The sequence below is a fragment of the Megalobrama amblycephala genome, linkage group LG11 (genome assembly GCF_018812025.1).
Source record: "Megalobrama amblycephala isolate DHTTF-2021 linkage group LG11, ASM1881202v1, whole genome shotgun sequence".
NCBI lineage: Eukaryota > Metazoa > Chordata > Actinopteri > Cypriniformes > Xenocyprididae > Megalobrama > Megalobrama amblycephala.
The window spans coordinates 30,315,998-30,336,233 of record NC_063054.1 but is presented as its reverse complement, the minus strand read 5'-3'; the positions used below and the strand labels follow the sequence as shown (position 1 = coordinate 30,336,233).

The 20,236-nt window shown below is 35.5% G+C and overlaps 2 protein-coding genes across 4 annotated transcripts in view; one reads left to right on the top strand and one right to left on the bottom strand.

Moving 5' to 3' along the window:
* angpt2a (angiopoietin 2a) overlaps positions 1-9,862 on the top strand; it is a 52,305-nt gene extending 42,443 nt beyond the window's left edge. For both annotated transcript variants that reach the window (XM_048207390.1, XM_048207389.1), the window contains exons 8-9: positions 5,711-5,841; positions 6,350-9,862. In XM_048207390.1, coding sequence (XP_048063347.1) covers positions 5,711-5,841; positions 6,350-6,510 — 292 coding nt within the window. In that variant the 3' untranslated portion in view covers positions 6,511-9,862. The remainder of the gene's footprint in view (positions 1-5,710; positions 5,842-6,349) is intronic.
* Positions 1-20,236, bottom strand: part of mcph1 (microcephalin 1) — a 184,541-nt gene that overhangs the window by 43,909 nt on the left and 120,396 nt on the right. The gene's annotated exons all lie outside the window — the stretch shown is intronic.

Sequence of the window (20,236 nt, the reverse complement as noted above, 5' to 3'; positions counted from 1 at the left end):
AACATAGGCTAACTGTTGCTCAGTGTAGATGCATTTTGGGAGTTGTACTTTTTATTCCATTTGTATTATAGATCTATTCATGAGAATCGATCGGGTCACTCGCACCGGTGCGTCTAAATATGTTTTCACAGTCGCACAGAGTTATTTTCAGTTGCAAATGCAAACTAAATAATTGCAGTGTAGAGCCCTGGTAAGATTATAGTCTGAGGAGTAATCACGATTTCATGATTATTATACATTCATTAATTTCACAATTTCTACTAATGTATTTATAAAAATAAATAAATAAAATCACATGAATACTCTTTAAAGTGTTATTTGCCACCTGAAACAGAAATTACACAGTAAAAAAACCACAACAACAAAAAAACAGCACAAAAAATAAAGACAAACAAAAGTCAATCTCTCCGATTGGAATTAAAGAAAGGTGACCTCTGCTTTGTAAACATCCATGTCAGTATTTCACTTTTGAAAATAAATGAATTATAAAATAAATAAAATAAATAGATCATAAAATTATTTAGTGTTTTCAGTTTGTGCATTCTTTTTACATTTCTTTTGGACATGAGAACTTGGAAACATTTTTTACTTAATACTATAACAGGTATAATAAATCCAAATGAAATGAACAAATGATCAAAGTCTTTGTCTCTTTTGAAATAAATATAAGCTATATATTAGCTGTGTATTTCCCTTTTAACTTTTTCCCTGCTTTTCTCATCTTCCCTGCCATTGACTAGTTTTTCCAACTCAAGCAACATCACAGCTAACCACATTATTATTCATATTCACAGAATTGATGTGCTGTCATGTGTGTGATATCAGCTATTTTTGGTTATCTTCATTCAATTAATCTTCTTTAATCTTTTTGTTTTTTGTCCATAAAGTCTGACATCTATGTTCTCATGTTTGAAATAAAACATTAGGAAGCTATGAGTTAGCTGTTGATTTGGAACACTCCCATGTTAACACTGCCATTCATTCTGCTATAAAAACTCTGGAGGGCTGGCACACAATTGTCACAACTCCAAAGAAAATATTTTGAAATCTGGAAATATTTATGGTCTATGTAATGTGAAAACATGACAACACAGTTCCCCTGAACAACTTTTGCCATCTGACCCCTCAACAAGCTAATGGCTAATTACCATATTTGTAATGTCAAAAATATAAACAGGACATAGAGTAAGGCTCTGGACCAAAACATAGTGAGCTGTCTACTGCCTCCATAGGTAGCTGCCTAAGGCAGCAACTGTCAAGAAATATAATGACCAAATCAGAACACACTAAATAGTGCTAAGCTAATGTGATATGCTAATAAATACTGAACACATACACACATCAGATAAAAATGTGTATTTTAAGCAGACTGAACTATTTTTATCAATACATTTTGGGATTGCAATTCTGTCTTACCATATTTATTGATAAGCATATTAATTGATGTAATGTATGAAGCTACCTAAATTACCAAAATCTGCTTTTTACGTTAAATTGTATTGATATCCACCATAATAATACAGGTGGTAAAACAAATCCACATCATGAATAGAATACTCGTGTACAGATGGTGCACAGGGTCATACACACAAAGACAAAACACCTTCAGGGTAAAATGCGACACTAAAACAATGCAATAAACATTAACTACTAGGGTTGCCCCCTAATAGTCAACTAACGTAAAGATGATAATTTGGCAAATAACTGCAAATGCAGGTTTCAAATAGAGATGGTGACAGAGGCAAAACTTACGGACTGCAGCTTTATGTGGCAAAATGTGGGCTCTTCAAGTGTTTATGTGGAGTGTAAAAGCCGATTAGTAGCATGTTTACTGCATAACAGCGAACATGGAGGCGCCCATGCGATCACTTGCATTTAAAATACTCCATTGATTTTTGGTCATACAGATAAGAGTAATACATCTTTTGAATCTGTGAAGAGCCTACTTTTATTTGTGTGCACTCACAATAACAACAAAACGTTGAGCTTTTATAAAATAATGAAAGCAAACAGGGTGCTCTTTCTGCCATCTCTCTCTGTGAACTTGAGTGCGCCAAAAAAATAACCAAAATTCCATGTAAACTTGCCTCATAGACATGAAAAATATATCTTTAGAAAGCGAAATGTCTACTTTTAAAAAGACCAATTCAATTGGAAAAAAAAATATTCTTAGGTTAAGTAATCCGTATGAAACGTGCATATAGCGCATCTACTAGTGTAGTCGAAGGCAGCCCTATTAACTACAGTGGATATAAAGTCTACACATCCCTGTTAAAACAGCTGTTTTTTGTGATGTAAAAAGTGAAATTAGGGCTCCAGACTAACTTTTCCACTGGTTGCACTGGAGCTACCAACTTTCTCAGCTGGTCGCACCTTTTGTTTTTGCTACAACATGGGATTAATCAATGCATGCTGATGAATAGTTGTCTTAATCTGCATACCCTAGTTTTGCCCTGATGTAAAAAGACTGACAGTGACATGAGACCTCATGTTGGCAAAATGTTTTAATCTTTTAACCATCAAATTAAAAAACCCATAAAAAAAAAACTATTAAAAACAACATGTTCTTTAATGTATTAAAATGTATACATTAAATTTTAAATGATTAGACTATTATAATATGGTGATACAAATTTTTTGTTATCATAGTTTATAGTTATATGGTAACAAAAATCAGAAATCTCACACTCCTTACCTTCTGCATGGGCGTGTTGAACGTCATTATGGCCAATTAGGATATTGGTAGGTCTTCCATTATCAATGACACGGGCATATACAATCTCACATTCTTTGTTAGAGATGTCTGTATCACCATCAATTTTGTCAGCCACCTTTTTTCGCAGATTGTCTGCTATCACTCCTGTCTGCTATCACTTTCATCAGTATCATTTGTTATTTGAATTTTGTGAACGTGAGTTCCTCTTTTGCTATGTTATAAGCAGTGATACATTTTATTATTTCCTTTTCCTCCGTCGAGCGATTACTCTCATCTAACCGCTGAAAAGAAGTAGGGAGAGGTTCAATGTTTCGTGTGACACACCGGTCCCTACAGGTTTTATGTGTTTTACTTTCATTGTGCAGTTTAACAGACTCAATCTTAAATTGCCTAGACACCGTAACAAATTTAGAATGACCTGCAATGGATGGGCCACACTGTTTACAATATACACAATGCATGGCATTAGCCTTGTATCTCAACCATGGGTACTGTCTAAGCCATTGCAGCTGGAAGTCGTGCCTTTTCCTTGTCTTACTTAGATCCTCCCTGTCCACACCTGTGCTCTTGTCATCAGTTTTGTCTGTATGCTGGCTCGTCTATGGTGAGTCACGCAGGTACTGGGCTACTCCACAGCAGAGCAGAGCCGGAAAATTGATTACTGATGTACTTAATCATTATGTAAATTTTGTTAATTTTGAATTAAAACGGACTGCAGCAGCTGCTGATACGTCGTCGTTCTGTTGCGCATGCAAAAATTTAACTGAGTGCATGACCATGCACTCGCACAAATGTGTCCACATCAAATTTTATCTCGTTCATTCTCAAAAAATAGTTGCATATGCAACCATTTGTCACAGTCTGGAACCCTGTTAAATCATATCAGACTTTTGCGCCTTTAATGGAAAAATGACAAACACTGCAATACCACTGAAAACCAAAGTAACAAAAGAACCAAACATAATATAAACTATAAATTTTAGTTTACTCTATATATTTTATATATATTTAGTTTACTCGCCAGACTTTTGATACACACACAAATATTCATGACTTATCAAAAGATTGGAAACAATTTTTTTGTTTTTGAAAGAGGTCTCTTATACTTACCAGGCTGCACTTTATTTTACAGTGCTGTAATTACATGTTACTACATCTACTTAGTATAGTAATAACAGTAAATTATACATAATTACAAGTAACTAACCCTAAACCAAACCAACTCTAACTGTAACTCTATAGTACGTACATGTAGTTAATTAATAGTACTTAGTACTTATTTGAGTAATTACAATGTAACTACGGAACTGTAAAATAAAGTGTAACCTATTTATTTAATTAAACACAGTAAAAACAGTAATAATTGTTTTCTATTTTAATACATTTTTATTCCCGTGATGACACTGATTTTTCAGCATCATTACTCTAGTCTTTAGTGTCTCCTTCAGAAATTATTCTTAGTCGATTTGCTACTCAAGAAACATTTATTATTATTATCAGTGTTGAAAGTTTTTGCTGCTTAATATTTTTGTGGAAACAATTATATTTTTTGAACATTTGTGGTAAGAATAAAAAAAAAAAAAGAATTTAACACTTATCAAAGATGCATTAAATAGATCAAAAGTGACAGTGAAGACATTAAAAGCTACAAAAGATTCCTATTTAAAAATGATTTAATAAATTTAATACATAAATTTAATGAATGCAAATAAATGCAGTACATTGAAATCTCTACTCAAAGAATCCTGAAAAAAAGTATAACCATTTTCACAAAAATGTTAAGCAGGACAACTGTTTTCAACATTGATATAATAATAAGAAATGTTAAGAAATGTTATGTGACACTAAAGACGAGTAATGATGCTGAAATTTCAGCTTTGCCACCACAGGAATAAATTACATTTTAAAATATATTCAAAGAAATATATTTACAAAAGAGTTATTTTAATTTGTAATAACATTTTGCAATATTACTGTTTTTACTGTATGTTTGATTAAATAAATGCAGCCTTGGTGAGCATAAGAGACTCCTTTCAAAAACATAAAAAAATTGTAATGTTTCCAAACTCTTGACAGGTACTGTATGTAAGCGATAATCCACAGCTAGGTGTGCATTACACATTCTGTACAATGTAAAGCAATGTGTAATGCACAGCTAGCAGTGAATTATCCTGCTTATACCATGTTTATATGCCAGCAATGATAAGTTTAATTCAAAAACAAATATAAATTAGTGATTCAGTGTCGAATTTATTTCATTAATAAAAGTCACAGAGCAACACTGACAAGTTGATGTGCTTCTGAATGTTTCTGTGTATGTACAGCATATGGAACATTCCAAATCAATGACAGTGCTCTCTGCCGAACAACAGCGAGTAAGGGTGCTTACACAATAGTTTGCAGTGGTCAGATAACCAGATTATCAATGGGAATAGTGTGCTGTCAAAAAGGCAAGTTGCAACAGGGGAAATGTTTAATTCGCTGTAATCCCACTTTATTTACATATAGATTGTCTCTTTCCACTGTCATAAATGAGCTGATGCATTTTTTTTCTGTCAAATGCTCTGTCAAAGGACACAATATGCATGCAGTGAAAATAATATATGCTAAACTTCCTAGCCTCCAACTCAATCACTGGCAAGTGAAATCTAACAGATGATTAGTCAGTGGCTAATGACACACATTTAGTTTGCCTAGCATGAAATTTTAGTTGCATATGCAAGTGATTTACTCGCAATGTAGAGGGTTGTGTGTGTCTATATACCTTTGGGAAAATTTTCATCTCTGACGTGTCTAGAATGTCTTTAAATGCTACCTGTATGTCAGAACTGACAGACAAGGAAAAATATTTGAAAAAGTACTTAAACCGAGAGTTTACACATTTTAGCTGTTGATGTATTTTGTCAATCTCTTATTGATAACAGAATTTAATTACCTGACTTTAACTCACATGTATAATATATTATTTATATTTCTAATTTTCCAATTCTATAGGATACACCTCAGCAGCTACAGTGGAACAGCGGGTAGAACCAGTAGCATGGGACAGCCAGGAAGTGATTTCAGCACAAAAGATGTAGACAATGACAAATGTATTTGTAAATGTTCACAAATGCTCTCAGGAGGTAAGAGCAGTTTACTTTTTAAATACCTCTATCATTTCTTCAGTGTTTTGTGTGCTTCATAAATGTTTTATTCTAATGGATTTGGAGTGCTCATTTGTCCCAGTTCCCTTTATATGAACTGTTAGTTGGCACTTACCCCAGAAATCTATATAATAGGCATTTTTTATAGTTGGGTCATGGCTTACTAACAAAATTAGCCAGGAGTTAGTAATTGGCAAGCTCATTTGGGAACTTAGCCCTGATGAACATTGACATTAATGGTCTGGGAACTTCTTAAGACTTGCTTCCCCTTATTCATTCTCATTAGCTAGTAAATATAACACTTAATACTAAGTTAGAGGAAATAGCATTGATGCATTCAAAAACAACACTGTTCATTTGAAATACCTGTAGTAATATTTTGGGAGCCTGGTGTACGTTTACAATGGCCAATGTTTTATTTTGTCACAATATACACAGCTGTTAAGTTTTCATGTCCTAAAGTATACATTTTTGTTGTATAATTTAGGTTGGTGGTTTGATGCCTGTGGACCATCCAATCTCAATGGAGTATACTACCAGCAGGGACAGAACACTAATCGTTTCAATGGCATCAAATGGTACTACTGGAAAGGTTCGGCATATTCACTAAAGGCCACGACAATGATGATAAGACCATCAAACTTCTGAGCCTCTAGTCTTAAGGCACAATGATTATTGATGTCACTGCTTTCCTATCCTATAGAGAAAAATTTGGTGGAGAGGTGTGATCTTCATGCACTTCTAATACAGGACTTCTAATTAGAAGATAAAGCACTTGAAAAAAAAACGTTTGTTACAGTGTCAAATAGCTAATTCAGTGAACAAGAAAACACGACATGCAACGTTTTTAAAATGGAACTTCTTCAAGGGACTTGGATTTTGTTCAAATAGATGTATTAATACGTATTTTTAATTGAACTGCTGTAAAGGGGACATACATCTGTAAACTGAAGTACCTTGATGCGTCACAGGATTTCCTTAACTATTCATGTAGATAAGTGGAATCAGAACAACTTAGTGTGCTTATTTTATTTGTAAATATCAAATTATTTCCAAAAATTATAATATTGATATACTGTCAAATATAACCATGGTACAAGAGTGAGTTAAATGCATAAAGCTGAGGAGGTTCTTTACACGTCTTACAAATTGTTACTCTTTTAAACTGTTGTTTACACATGGTTTAGTGCTTTGGACCTTCTTGTAGATATCTTAACTGTGGGCATTTGTTGACAGTTGATCAAACTCCACAGCATTTCTTAAAGGGTCCCTCTTTTGCAAAATGCAAAAGTCCCATTTACATGATTTTTGAACCATTTTTTGTCCACCGTGTGGACAACCACCCTATAACATTAAAAATCCACCCACTCCTTTTTTATATTACCCCAAAATCAAAAATATTGTCTCTATTTTTTTGTTTTCTCTACTCATTGTGACTTCACAATGGAACAGGTCCCACCCATGACTGGTGACGGGCTTTTCCCAATTAGCATAAATCCTCCCGAGTAAACTGCAGTCCGCCATGCTTGGCCCTGTCCAAAATGGCACCCTAAACACTCGTGGTCTTCCAAGGAGTTTACACTTTCGTGTTGTAACGCCGCATTAACAGTTGTGTAAATGTCTGCTGGTACCAGTTTCTCTGTATATGACCAAGCGCTCTATTTGAGCAATGCTATTAACATCTCATACCATCTGTAAACTCTTGCGTCAACAATGCAATGACTGATACATTTGTATTACATTCCAACGAGCTTTGTTACCAGCTACACTGTGGAAAATGAAACCATAACCATACCAGCTGGGCCAAATTGACACAGAATGGAACGGTTAAGCAATGAGAATGGCTTGGCCCGATGGTGGAAAAATGGCTTAATTGTTCTGTTGTTGATTAACAATGAACATAAGTGTTCAGCAATTGAGCTACTGAAGACGCATTGGAGTAGTTTTATTTTTGAAGGGAATGAGTGGGAAAAAATTTTGCTAGACTGCTCATAAATGCAAATGAGCAGCAGCTTATTTGCATTTAAAGATACACAGTACAAACAGCATGTTTTCGCTTCCACCCAAAAGGGGGCATTTAAGGCATTGTATAATAAATTATCTGTGGGGTATTTTGAGCTGACACTTCACAGACAAATTCTGTGGACACCTGAGACTTTTATTACTTCTTGTAAAAAGGGGCATAATAGGTCTCCTTTGAAGGGCAAGTTTACCCAAAAATTAAAATGAAGGGTTCTTTGCTCTTAACCTTTAAATGATAAAAAGGTCCAATATAAAGAGAAAGAACCCTTTGGCACAAAGTTTGGGCTAAACAATGCTTAATGCACAAATTTACATTCTTTAACATTATTGTACATTACATTTGTGTTTTTATTCTAATTTAATTTTTTCCTTTTTTTTTTTTTTGGACAGACATTTCTCATTGCGAAGAAAATAACTTAAATATACAATGTACCGATACACATTTAGGTTAAACAGATTAATTAGAAAATAACTGTCAGATTATCCTAATGTTACGTCTGACCATTCCTGTACTAATCTCTTTAAATTGACAGGTTCATCTAATTAATTAATGCACACTATACCAGTCTGCCATTTATCTGCAAACTAACATGCATGATTCCTAAAAAGACTTGTTTCGGATTTTGTCATAATTATGACGTAATAGTGCAACGAAGGATAGTGAGATGAGAAGGAGAGAAGAGAAATACAGCATCACTGGACTGAAAATAACATTACCTTCCAAAGGATCCAAATGCTAAGAAAGTGGTTATTTATTTTCAACTATGTAAATGACGAGAGCATTATTTGTGTGCTTGGTACATTTTACTGTGGATTCTTTGGTAAATCAGTCACAATTTTGGTGCAAGCTTTTCAAACAGTCTTTTACTATAAGATATGGACCCGACAGTAATGCCACAACATGTAGTAAGTAACTGTGTTAATTCTAATGCCTAATCTGTGATCAGTAGTTTCTGATATGTTCATATACAGTTAAGCCCGTTCACATATCACATCTTCTGTTTGCTCAAATTCGTTATTTTAAATGTAGACTCATTTAAAATAACGGCTACAATACTCATCGCTGCAACCTTTCATGCGATGGGAGTAGATCTAAACTGAAGTTTTACATTGAAGTCTTACAGCAGACACGTCCCTTCCATCAGAGTGTTCAAATCAGAGGGCTAAAATCAGGGTAGAAAATTGCCTTTTATTTCTAAATTGACAATTTTTAAAAAAATTATCCCAACATAAGTGCACCTTAGGAGACATTATGCCATTTCATTACCTACACGAGAGAGACGGGTGCATCAGCGAGGGAGACAAACTTGCTGAAAGAGACCTAGTGCGCACAAGAGAGACAGAAATCTTTTCTTAAATTTGTTATATTGCTATGCATTTTCATTCAGTTTTACAGTAATTGTACGCAGCAATGCTGCAATTTCTTTGGCAAGACAAATTTACAAATGTTGCAAGAATATGATTTTGTATTCCTCACTTTACATCAAATCGCACAGCGAATACAAACACTAAACTCAATATGCAAACCTGTAATAAATAATAGGGATGTGACGAGATCTTGTGCCACAAGATCTCACGAGATTAAAATGTATTGAGATTTCTCGTCGAGGTGAGAAACTGTCTCGCGATATTGCTATGATGGAGTGTGAGGGTGAAATTAGGATAGAATATGCCACCGCTACATTTACATTATGCCTCCACTGTCGTTTTGCTTTTTATAGAAACAAAAACCATTTAAGTCAGTTGGATAATGGTCGCTTCAATTCCATCCAGCTCATCCAACATGAGCAGCAAAGTCGTACACAGTGCAGCAGGAACCAGAGTTCACTGCATGACAATGATCACGTGTGTATCGTGTTTATTTTCACACCTTCAGTTCCACTAATGCTGACAAATCTGTATTTTTATAACAGTTAAAGCTCTTTTCATGTAGTCGCAATGTAATATTGTGTCATGTTTATCAAAATAAAAATGATAATAGACCCCACTTCATTGGTATTTAAATAGTATTAGATTATGTTGAACTTTATTCTTGTACAAACAGACGCTGTATTAAGCAGTACATAAAGTATTGAATGAAAATCTGGAACATCTGTGCATTTGACAAATATTGCATTTAATTAACTTTATCTGTGATAAAGTATGCAAACACAGTGCAAGCATCACTATGGGAAGCAGAAAGTGTCCGACTGTTTTCAACTCCTCCCCAACTGCAAGCGGCAACTCTCGCTGATCGGTCACATCCAGCCACTGCCGATGTCGAACACACCTACTGACAAGACCATGGCGGAGGATTCGTTGCACAACAGAGCCTAAGCATCTGACAAATGTCTTATCTTGTAGAATGCCCGCTCAGCACCGCCACTCCCAAATTCACAGTGTATGCGCAATCGCGAAAGTAAAATGTGAGCACGCATTCAAAGATTTCAACACCTCACATTTTGAAAGCGCCTCCTTGATGCATGCAAATATCTCCCAATATGAAAGCGATCTTAGGCTGGGCTGTGTAGTTGTAACCATCTCTTAGCTCTGTATCATGCTTGAAGAAAAATTTGGTCTCTATTTGCACTTTGAATATTGAGAGAATACTTTGATTATGGTTGCACTTACTGTTTGCACTTGAGACTAAGAGAAAACTTATTCTTTTTTATTTATACTGTTTTTACTTCTATGATCAATTTGTGGAAAGGAGTTCAGTTACTGTGCGTTCACACCGCCGCCGGTGAGAGCGTCAAAATGACAGGAAGTCATACATTTTCAATGTGAGCCAACGGTGAGCTCTGGCGAGCAGCGGGGCAAAGTGTCTTGGACAGTGTGGGCATCGAGGAGAGTTAAAATCAGGTGTAATGAGCTATGACACGGTTCAGCGGCAACCAATCGGAATGTAGAGGTCCTTCGCTTGAGAGGATTCCAGAGAATGCAGTCGTGTAATCTTTGGTTCCGACCAAACATTAGTTCCCAAGCAAAACGGAGAAGAGGTGGATAATTGCCATGGCGGGTTTTCCAATAATTTACGACATCTGTCCCTGTTTGCGTACAGGGGCATAAATAAGAAAAATGATGCATGGACCAAAGTGTCTGCCATTTTTGCAGGCTATGTCTGAAATTGCATAGCTGTATGCTTATACATTTACTATATAAATATATATTATTAGGCTACTATATAAATATGTATGCACTATATAATTTAAGCTTAATGACATTTATTATTTTCTCTCGCTAAGCAATTTGTTCTCTGCATTCTCTGGAATACTCTCAAGCGGCGGACTTCTACATTCAGATTGGTTGACTGTTACTTGACACTTCCACCGGTGGAGGTCTGAATGCACAGTACAGCGTTGGCGGCAGGGCAGCCAGAGCGAAAGGTCTGAAGAGACTCATATGAAATCATACAGGCGAGAAGCCAGTCAGTTGATTTTGTGGCAAACCTTCTAGAGTGATTGAGGATTGTTGTTTTTTACTGCATATAATTCATACCTAGAAACTAGAACTGAAATGACATTACAAGATGATTAGTTAAAACATTTCAAATGCACTTGCAGACTATTTTTGTCACGTATTTAGTCATTAAGAATTTCTTAATAATTCTTAATTTTTATATTTAAAAGCAATATTTTTTTTTTATTTTTTTAATTTAGTTATTTTTTAGTCATTTTAGTTAATAATTAACCTGTACTGAGCTAAACTGAGATATATAACAAATATATAGATTTAACTGATAGCCTTTAGGGGTGTAACAATATACCGTGTCAATATATTGCACAATATATACAAAAAATGCAACAATGTGTATCGTGGAGATTGAATCTGTATTGTGTATAGTTCTCAAGTTTACAGAGTTTTATACGTTAAACTACTATATATAATGTTGAATATAATGTATAATAATGCAATGGGGGAATATTTGTGGGTCCTGATAATGGCAAATGTCTTAAGTTACCAGTAAAAAGTGGCTTACATTATTTTAAATATATGTAGTCGGTGATAGAGTGCAAGCATATTTGTCAAAATAATTCTGTATTTTCAGTTTCAGAATCATGAATATTTTTATTCTGGTGTCACCATTGTCCTGTGCATTGGATTACCAATTCCAAGCCTATTAATTTCAACCCCCAATGTAATACCAAATTTAGCATCTTACATCAACAGTACATTTTTTGTACTTTTACCATATGTCTTGGAGTATTGCAATACTATCATACCGTGAGTTTAGTATCATGATATGTATCGAATTGTGACATGAGGGTATTGTTACCCCCTACCGATAATATTTATCATTCACATAAGGAATGCAACAAGCTCACAACATCTAATCACTGCCAACTAGAAACAAATGTTTAGAGGCTTTTTGAATCTATACTAAACATTCAGCCAACACTGGTTTATTTAATGCACAGATCCATTTTTTTTTTTTTTTTCAAATTTGATGCTTTTCATCCGTTGTTATGGTTATTGCTGTCAATAACCTCAATTCATGAGTGACTGACAAAACAATTTAGAGGATTACAGACAAGTTTTTTCAGGCCATTGTTGCTTTCTGGTGTGATCGCCTCACAAAAACCACCTACAACAGATACAATGTACACCTTTGGAAGGTTTTGTAAGGTGTGGTACAACGCAATGGAGATTCTACTGGAATGTAGCAAATTTATTGTAATTTATTGTAACTTGTCTATATTTATTAAACCAAATGCTTGACCATAATAATCTACTGTCTCTTATTTCTAAGTTTCACTAAGAATGGTAAAACAAATGCTGTAGACCAACATCAGTTAGGCTATATTAATGTTTTCATTAAGCTTTCATTAAGTTGTCATTAAGCTTTCCATTAAAAATAAATGTTCCAATTAAAATAATTGTATTAAATTAATTTAAAAAAACACCGGAAAGTGTTCCTAATTATTAAATGTAAATTTCAAACTTTTTTAAAATTTGTGATAAAATAATAAATAATGTGGTCACAACACAGAGAGCCTATAATATTTCAAACTTTTTTTTAAAATTTGTGATAAATATTAAATAATGTGAATAATGTCACAACATTGAGAGAGCCTATAATAAATGTGTAGCCTATATAATTCACATTTTCTACAGTTTTTTTTATTAGTAGCCTACTGTATTATAAAGTCCATGAAAAACCAAGCACAGATCGAATACTATTTTGAAATGTACTGTTCTGTTTAAATTTGCTCAAAACAACAAATGCTTACTTCGGCTTTTGATTACTAAATTTTGTTATGTGAATGTGATTTTAAAAAAAAAGATTATTGATAATATTTTTCTTGTAATCGCCACTGGAGATTGACTGCAACTTGTGAAAACAAGCTGTGTTAAGTCCACGACATAACTTGTGAAAATCTGGTTATAGTGCCACTTAGCAGTCAAGAGAAGAAATGTTTGGCTGCCGCAAAACAATTACCCCCCAGAAGCAAAAAACGTGTTCTAATTGAGTGCCATCTGTAATTCACAATGTGAAATGTGTTACATAAAATGCAGCAGTGTCTAATTCTGTTGAATATGCTTGATTTTTTTTGTAAGTATATAAATATGTTGGTTTTATATGTGCCTGATTTCGACAGCGGGGAAATACAAAAAGCAAATCTGCCTGTGAATATTTTATATAACTACAATATAGGTAGGTTTAAATCCGCGTAATCGCTTATATCAGTGTTATATCATCATATTGTCCAGCCCTAAAACATATAGTTTTATAGTGTTATTTATTTAAAAACACCCAATTATATATAAGATGGAAAATATTTAATTGATGAGTTGTCAACATAATATATAATAATACAATATATATGGTATGATTTTACCTCAAAATCCAACAATTTGACACAAAATGATAACTGCAAATCCATGTTTCTCTGCCTGGAGTCCAGCTGTTTCTGTGAATTGCAGTGATACATTTACTTCTTTTTTTTTCTGTAGCTTTCTGCAGTTTTTAAATATATACCTCAGGTTTTGTGTCAAAGCTATTTGTAGAGTCAAATCACAAAGCTCTTTACTATTTTGGAAGTATTTTGTGTGTTTTTCGTGGCATTCACGCTGAAAACCAATGCTGCTGCTCAGTCTTTTGCCACTCAGCGGGCATGACCGCAGTCGTAACGGTCAACAGTGACGTCACGTGCACACCCTCTATACCCGCCAATAGCGAGCAAGGTGGATAAGCCAGTCTGTGATTGGTTCCCGCAAAGTGTAACGGAAGCAGTAGAAATTAATGTACGCGTTTCCAGACTGAGATGCCGGGCGAAATCAAATCGCCGGCAGATCAGGCTAGGTTTACCCAGTCTAGTTGTGCTTAATTATACTGCATTTATACTACTTTGTACTGCAGTTTTACTTCAATATACTGCAGTTCTTTTTTGTAAGGGATTAAAGCTAAAGCTAGATGGGAAATATCAGACTAAGACGATTCTCCGTTCTTCAAATATATAAAACATTAGCCTTTAAATTCACTATCAGTGCAGTGAACTGATTCGCTGCTGCCTAGATCGATTGCTCCTGTCTGCCTCACTGCTGAGTGGTTTGCGTCTGTAAGCTCCGTATATCTTATTGTTTTGCATCTCTTTACTATCATTCCTTGTTGTTTATTATCGTTAAATATAAATTACTCATCACCATATATCAGATATTGTCTAATATTGCCTATCATATTATTCTGACATCGCTAGCTTTAATCTAAATCATTATCGCTAACACAACACTCTAGCATTTCGGTAGCCTGTTAACCTGCCATACGTGCTTGCAGTCTTTTTTTTCTCTCACGCACTCGCACCTTTACGAGTCTATCAAACGAATGTGATGACTTGGATCAGTCAACAAACAAGGTAAGTCATGTCATCTTCACCTGTTATTGCCACTTGCACTGCCTGCCACATAGCATAGCCTTCTCTGTCTGCAGGGAGATTTACACGTGATAAATGCAGGGAGATAGTCAGGCAGATGGAGATGATTTCAGAATTAGAGACACGCATCCAAACATTAATTGAGATTGCTTTGGATGCGACTAGCTTAGTGAACTCTGTACATTGTTTGGTTCTGGCTGTAGAGCCTGTGTATGTGTAGCATGCTAACTGGGTGACTGTGAGACAGCATAGTCGCGGGACAATACTCTGCTCTTCCATTCTGATTAGAACTTCAAACAGGTTCTCTCCACTCAGTGATGCACCCACTGAGAATCCTGTTGAAATAATCCTAGTTATTGGTGATTCTATAACACAAAACGTGAAAATAGAGACACCAGCCACCATAATCACATGTTTGCCAGGAACCAGAGTGCCTGACAACAAAGCAAATTTAAAAGTGCTGGCTAGTGCCAATCGTAAATTCTCGTAAAGATTATTATTCACGTCAGCAATAATGATGTTTGACATCGCAAGTCGGAGATCAAAAATTAACATTAAAGAGGTGTGTGAACTCGTAAATATGATGTCAGACACTGTATTTTGCTCTGGACTCCTCCCTGTTTGCCGGAGAAATTAGATACTTTTCAGATTATCATTACTCAATGGCTGGCTGTCTAAGTGGTGCAGAATAATATAGGGTTTATAGACAATTGGAAAAGTTTTGGGGGCAGACCTGACCTGTTAAAAAGAGATGGTACTCATCCCTCTAGGGGTGGTGCTGCACTTCTCTCTAGTAATATGGCACATAGCCTTAGAGATGAACATTGACTAACTGGGTCCCAGGTCAGGAAGCAGACAGACTGGCTAAACCAGAGGTCAGACGTCAGATTAATCCCAACACATGAAGACACTTTCACCTAGATATCATCACATATAGACATATGTGTCTGTTCCCCAATTTAGTAAATACAAAAAACTCTCAGACCCATTTAAGGGTTAAAGTTTATTTGATGTTCAACAAATAAAAAACAAATGTTGATGACAAGATGAACAAATGATAAAGCTCAGTTTGCTTAATATTAGATCCCTTTCTACAAAATCAGTCTTTGTAAATGATTAGTGATCGACCGATGTATCTGTTTACCGATATTTTTCCCGATATTTAAGCATTTTTCCATAATCGGGTATCGGTTTTGTAATATCGGATTCGCCGTTTTACGGCGCCATCTTGTGGCCGTTTTGAGATTTCCGCCATTGCAGCCCGGGCGTCTGAGGAGATCAGTCAACAACAACTCAGTGCAGGGACGTGCACAGGAATTTTGAGGGGCAGTTGCTCTGACCTAAAAAAAGGGCACTCCCCTACCAACCACTCCCCTAACCCCCCCTCTAATAATTCAACGGCCCGTCGTCAATTATTCCTTACTTGAATCACAGCTTAAATAGTGTTTTGACATCGACAACCCAAGTGCATTTTACCTCAAACTTGCGTCTAGTTAACTTTCTAAAGTAGCAATCGCTTCTCAGGTCGACATTAACACACTGACACAATTATATTCAGAATTAAAAATATTTTTATACCACTTTTTAATGTGTGATTGTGTAAAGGTTTTCACGAGATACCAACCTTTCGCGAACTTGCTTCCAACACTCGTTCTCATGGAGGCGCGGTGTGCACGGAGGGGAGGGGCTGTGCGCGCGCGAGTATGTGAGAGAGACGCGTAAGTGAGAGACGCAGGGAAATGAAATGCAGCTGAACGTTTGCTCTATGAAAGACATTGACAAAGACGAAAACTAAGGACATTTAATCTGTAATTTTATTTTATTTTAGTTAGTTTTGCCAAACACACATTACAGTTTTGGTTAGTTATCGTTTTTTTGTAATGCCTCGTTTTTATTTTCATTTCAGTTAACGACGACTTTTTCCCCCACCTAGTTTTCGTTTTTTCGTTCGTTTTCGTTAACGATTATAACCTTACTCACCTTTCCGAGAACGTTAAGTCGTCTCACCCGACAACCGCGACAATCTCCTTCTAGTGCCGCTCATGCAGGCTCAGCTCAGGTGCCGGTCGCGTGCAGCGCTGCAGCCACGTAAACAGAGTTTGCCCTTCCCCTATACTGACTTTCACTTTCGGACGGGTGCCCGAATATGGAAGTGAATGAGGCTTTGAGATTTTTTTTTTTTTATCTAGGCCTACGTGAAATTCTGCATCCATTGTACGATTTTTTATTTATTTTTTTCCACCTCGGAAGGGCAACGTGAGTCGAGAAGGGCATATGGGCAGTTGCCCGGGCAACCTAAGCAACCCCCCTGTGCACGTCCCTGACTCAGTGCACAGGTAAAGTATATGTTCTACTTGGTTTGCTTTAATGAATCAACTTTATTTAACATAACAGACATGCACAAATGAGATCTGAGACATAAATTCCTGATATAGTTAATTTATGCAGCTTGTTTCTAAACAATTGAGACGAACTCATTGAGTCACGTAGTGTAATTCGTCATGTCCTGCCCCAATAAAGACGTAACTTTACATGAATTAAATAAAACAGACATGAATGAGTGCATGTTGAAAATAAAAGCGCTGAATTTAATTCTCTATCTGTTGTATTTGCTCACCATTAGTCTAGAAGAAAAACTTCGTTCATATTGCTTAGCAACTGACGGATGATCAGGAGGCTTAAGCACGGCCACTGAATGAAACTTTTGACAAGATTATCTTGTTTAAACACCCTAGATTATATTATCATTTACTACATAACAATTATTTCGCTAATACACATATAAATATAGCCTACCGCTTTGTGGAAATTAATTAATTATTTATTATCTCCATGCGCGATCGCGGTTGATTTATATATATATATATATATATATATATATATATATACATACATACATACATACATACATACATACATACATACATAGGTAGATAGATAGATAGATAGATAGATAGATAGATAGATAGATAGATAGATAGATAGATAGATAGATAAAAATGCCAATCAATAGTCAAACCATGGGCGTCGGAAGCAAAAAAAAAATGTGGGTGGGTCCTCCCTCCAATTTATATATATATATATATATATATATATATATATATATATATATATATATATATATATATATACATACATACATACATACATACATACATAGGTAGATAGATAGATAAAAATGCCAATCAATCGGTAGTTGATTTTTTTCAATAGAACAACGAGACACAAACCTTTACATTCAATCGCGTTTTTTGATCCCATTTATTTTCACACATTGATCACACAGTGCATACAAAGTTTAGTCCCAAAGTGCGCACAACTGGAGAGTTACACGATTACCTTTGATTTCGTTTGATAGAAAAGAAGCTGGGCCGTACGCAGGGTTTTATATTTACCGAGGTCACAAAATGTATTATGCTAGAGGGGTTCGGGGGCATGCTCCCCCGAGAAAATTTTGATTTCCTTGGTGTACATATATGCATTTTTAAGACGTTTTAAGGCCAACAAATTGGATAACAATAGCTTTAACCATGTCAACAAATACATAGCCTACATGCATGCACAGTTTTGAGGCAGATTTAATCGCATGTTTGGTAATTCCATGACTATTCACCATCATTATTACCTCAGAATAATGATGGTGCATGCCCGTAGCCGTAGTTTCTTTAGCGCTTTAGTTAAACTATAATAAAGTAATATGCAGCGCGCGCCGGCGCATTTGCGCGAGCAATTCTTGAGTTCGCGCTTCGAGCACAGTAGACTATAGCCTAACGGCTGATTGGAGTTTTACTGGCATAGCCTGACAACATCTCATCTGACCACAGTTCACTGTTGTTCAGCTGAAGCTACCTTTTCCGCGCTCGTTTGACTTGCGCCTGGCTCTGAGGCGAAGTCGGAATGCGCGTCTGAAAAGTGCCCCGTTTGTTGTGGTCGTAAAGAGACATTTCTTTATAAACGCAGCTTTTTCCTCTGTGATGTTTTAAAAAATATTTTTATTTTTGGTATTTTTTATGATCTGTTGGTGGTTTGTGGAGTAGCATCACCGGGGGGATTAGACAAATGCTGAATTAGAGACGGTAAAAGTGAGTGGGTCCAATATCATTGGTCTTAAAAAGTGGGTGGGTCTTGTCCCACCCACATACAATGGTTCCGACGCCCATGAGTCAAACAGCACTTTGTCAGTTGGCATTTCATGATTTAACGTTAGATTAAATTTAGATCATAAAATGCCAACTGCCAAGTGCTGTTTAACTTTATATAGTCTCGGAAAAAAAAGTTTGTTCATATTGCTCAGCACCTGAATGGGTTGATGATCAGGAAGCCTCAAGCACGGCCATTGCATGAAATTTTTGACAAGATTATCTTGTTTAAACACCCTAGATTATATAATCACAAAGACACTTAGTAACAGTGCACTTTAATTTTTTGGACTCAGACCCCTCTATTTATTTGTGTATAAATATAAAAGTTTTTTTTGTATGCAAGGAGGGAGTGATTGTTATAAATAAAATGGTTTGTTCAGCTCATTTGTGTTGTAATAATTGTCAGAAACAGAAGTATAACAGTAAATAAATATCGGTTCTGCATATCGGTTATCAGGTACATAAACATGCAAATAATCGGTATCGGTTATAAAAAATCAATATCGGTCGATCACTATAAATGATGATTACTGATCATAACCTAGATGTGCTGTGTTTGACAGAAACCTGGCTAAAACCAGAGGATTACATTACTTTAAATGAGTGCACCCCTTAAGGTTACCGTTATAAACATGTGGCTCGACTGAAAGGTAAAAGAAGAGGTGTTGCTGTAATTTATAGCAATAACTGCAGTATTACTCATAGGTCTAGTTTCAAATATAATTCTTTTGAAGTGATGGTACTTTATGTAACGTTATCTAATGATAAATCCTGCTTGACATATGTGATGGCTACTGTATACAGGATATAAAAGAATTTGCTGATTTTTTTTTTTTTTTTTAAATCAGAGTTAGTATTGGCTGCGGATAAAGTCCTTATTGTTGGTGATTTTAATATCCATGTAGATAACAAAAAAGACGCACTGGGATTGGCATTTAGAGATATTTTAAACGTTACTGGAGTTCGGCAACACGTGTCAGGACCCACTCATTGTCGTAATCATACTTTAGATCTAATATTGTCACATGGAATCGATATTGATGCCGTTGAAATTCTGCAGCAGAGCGATGACATATCAGATCATTATCTAGTCTCATGTATACTTAATTTAGCCAAGGCTGCAAATTCGACTCTCAGTTACAAATATGGTACAACCATCACTTCTACCACTAAAGATTGCTTTATAAATAATCTTTCTTATTAGTTTAATCTCCTTAGCATACCAGATAGCTTAGAAGAACTCAATGTTGCAACAGAAACTACTGACTCTCTCTTTTCCAGCACTTTAATCACAGTTGCTCCTTCGTGTTAAAAAAAGATTAAAAGATTAAATTTTGTACATGCAACCATTGCATTCGT